The 2,679-nt window shown below is 38.1% G+C and overlaps 1 protein-coding gene across 1 annotated transcript; it reads left to right on the forward strand.

Moving 5' to 3' along the window:
• Positions 1-224: 224 nt before the first annotated feature.
• On the forward strand, positions 225-1,572 carry LOC112801526 (L-lactate dehydrogenase B-like). Its single transcript, XM_025844315.2, has one exon. It carries the CDS (start codon positions 320-322, stop codon positions 1,376-1,378), a length of 1,059 nt encoding a protein of 352 aa, XP_025700100.1. The 5' UTR covers positions 225-319; the 3' UTR covers positions 1,379-1,572.
• The last annotated feature ends 1,107 nt before the right edge of the window (positions 1,573-2,679 follow it).

Below are 2,679 nucleotides of genomic sequence, written 5' to 3' on the forward strand. Positions count from 1 at the left end.
ATATCAACTTCACGTGAAGTCAACTGCACCTGAGTTTCCACCTATTGAAAACTCAAAAGTAATAGCACGTTATTATGGAAATTAAAGGAGACCTAGAATAATGCATGGAATATGATCCCACCTAAGACGTTGAAAAGTAGCTCCCTCTACCTTTGTCCCCAAGGAAAAAGCAGCCCCAAACTTGTACCTGGCCGATTTCGAACATTCTACAAAAGCCCGATCCCATTGGGTTATTATAAATGCATCAACACTAGGAAACAAGAGCATAAGCAAGTATCGTTGAAGCAAACACAATCAGAAAAGTGAAGAAATTGAAAAGATGCAGAAGAGCGCTTCATCAGGGGTGTCATTGCTGGGCCCAGGAGGCTTAGACCTAACACACTCCTTCTTCACCTCCATACTCAACTCTGCACCGCCCTCTCCCACTAAGCGCCACAACAAGGTCACTGTAGTTGGCGCAGGAAACGTCGGAATGGCCGTAGCCCAAACCATCCTCACTCAGGACCTCGTCGACGAACTCGTCCTCGTCGATGCCCTCCCCGACAAGCTCCGCGGCGAGATGCTGGACCTGCAGCACGCCGCCGCGTTCCTTCCACGCACCAAGATCCACGCGTCCACGGAGTACTCCGTCACGGCTGGGTCTGACCTGTGCATCGTGACGGCAGGGGCACGGCAGGTGAGCGGAGAGTCAAGGCTGAACCTGGTGCAGAGGAACGTGTCCCTGTTCAGAAGCATCATTCCCCCTCTGGTTCAGCACTCGCCGGCATGTGTTATTCTTGTGGTTTCGAATCCGGTGGACGTGCTAACATATGTGGCCTGGAAGCTGTCAGGGTTTCCGGCGAACCGCGTCTTCGGCTCCGGCACCAACCTGGACTCTTCCCGTTTCCGTTTCCTGATTGCCGATCATCTTGACGTCAACGCTCACGACGTTCAGGCATACATTGTAGGGGAACACGGCGACAGCTCGGTGGCCCTGTGGTCAAGCATCAGCGTGGGCGGAGTTCCGGTGCTAAGCTTTCTTGAGAAGCAAGAGATAGCGTACGAGAGAGTGACGCTGGAGAAGATACACAAGGCAGTGATAGAGAGCGCCGATGAAGTGATCCGTCTGAAAGGGTACACATCGTGGGCCATAGGGTACTCTGTGGCTAACTTGGCTCGAAGCATTCTGAGGGACCAGAGGAAGGTGCATCCCGTTTCGGTTCTTGCAAAGGGGTTTCATGGTATCCATGGAGGGGAAGTGTTTCTGAGCTTGCCGTCGCAGCTTGGTAGGGGAGGGGTCATTGGTGTTACCAACATCCATTTGACTCCCAAAGAGGCACAACACCTCAGAGACTCTGCCACCGCCATCCTTGAGGTCCAAAATCAACTTCCAATTTGAACTGCTCCTCTTTATATTCAATAGTCGAGGCAGCTCAATTAGCTTCTTTATTTGGTGACTTCTCTAGTTATCTCTATTATTTTATAGAGTAAAGCCAGGAACCAAAAGCATATCAGCCAAAATTCAACCAAATATTTTTGGATAAATTCAAAATCTCTACGAATTAATATATATGGATGTTTCTTCTACTAAGTATCAGAATATTTCTTTTTCATATTAAATGGATGTTTTTTTATATATTTTTTGAATTTGTGATTGTTGGAAGTAGATAGATTAATGTGAGAGAAAAGAGAAAGGTTTTTATAGGTTTTAATTAGGTTTACTTAATCAATTTAAAATTTTTTAAATTTTGAAATTAAAAAATTTAAAATTAATTAATTATTAATATAAATTAATATAGTTTTGTTTAATTTTTCGCTGATAAACTTTTGGTTCCTTATACTTTTTCTATTTTATATGATATTTTGTTTGGCAGCTACTCCCAGAAGAAGCCAAAAACATCTTTTTAGGATGATTCTCGTTTAAAAAATATAACTTATTTATTTAGCAACACTTTAAATAAAAGTAACACTTTTATTTTAAATAAAAATCAAATCCTACAATTTATCATCCAATAATTAAAATAATATATTTTCAGATAATAACAATCATTAAATTTTTATTGAAATAGCCCCATTTTGTTTTATTATATAATAAAAAAAGATGGATTCTCACCTACCTATTAAATTGGTATAGGAAAAAAAAGTATAAATAAATAATTTTTAATTAATCAATTTTAATTACTGTAATTAATAATTATTATTTTTATATTTTAAAATATAAAATTTAAATAATATTTTATTTATAATAATTAATTCATATGAAATATAATTTAAAAATATTTGTTAATTTATTACTGATTAAATTTTTATTAATTATCTAACGGAATTCACTGTCATTGTAATAGTTAGAGAAGAAAAAGTGAATATGTTAATTTTTTTTATTATTCTCTAAAGGTTACAGAAAGTTTAAAGAAAAAGAATTGAATTTATAGTTTTTTTACTTTGATTAGATTATGTTTTTATACCCAACTTTAATTTTGATTCTTATTTGAATTGTGCAGCGAAAAAAGTAAAAAATAATTTCGTGTTGTCTCATAAATTTCAAAAAATAGAACAACAAGAGAAATAAGAAGTTGACACAGTCATATATCGTCCTGGTTCAGTTGCCTTATGTAAGGTCCCACATCGGTTGGAGAGGGGAACGAAGCATGTTTTATAAGAGTGTGGATACCTCTCCCTAGCATGACGCGTTTTGACGAG

This window comes from Arachis hypogaea, chromosome 5 (genome assembly GCF_003086295.3).
Source record: "Arachis hypogaea cultivar Tifrunner chromosome 5, arahy.Tifrunner.gnm2.J5K5, whole genome shotgun sequence".
In the NCBI taxonomy this organism is placed as follows: domain Eukaryota; kingdom Viridiplantae; phylum Streptophyta; class Magnoliopsida; order Fabales; family Fabaceae; genus Arachis; species Arachis hypogaea.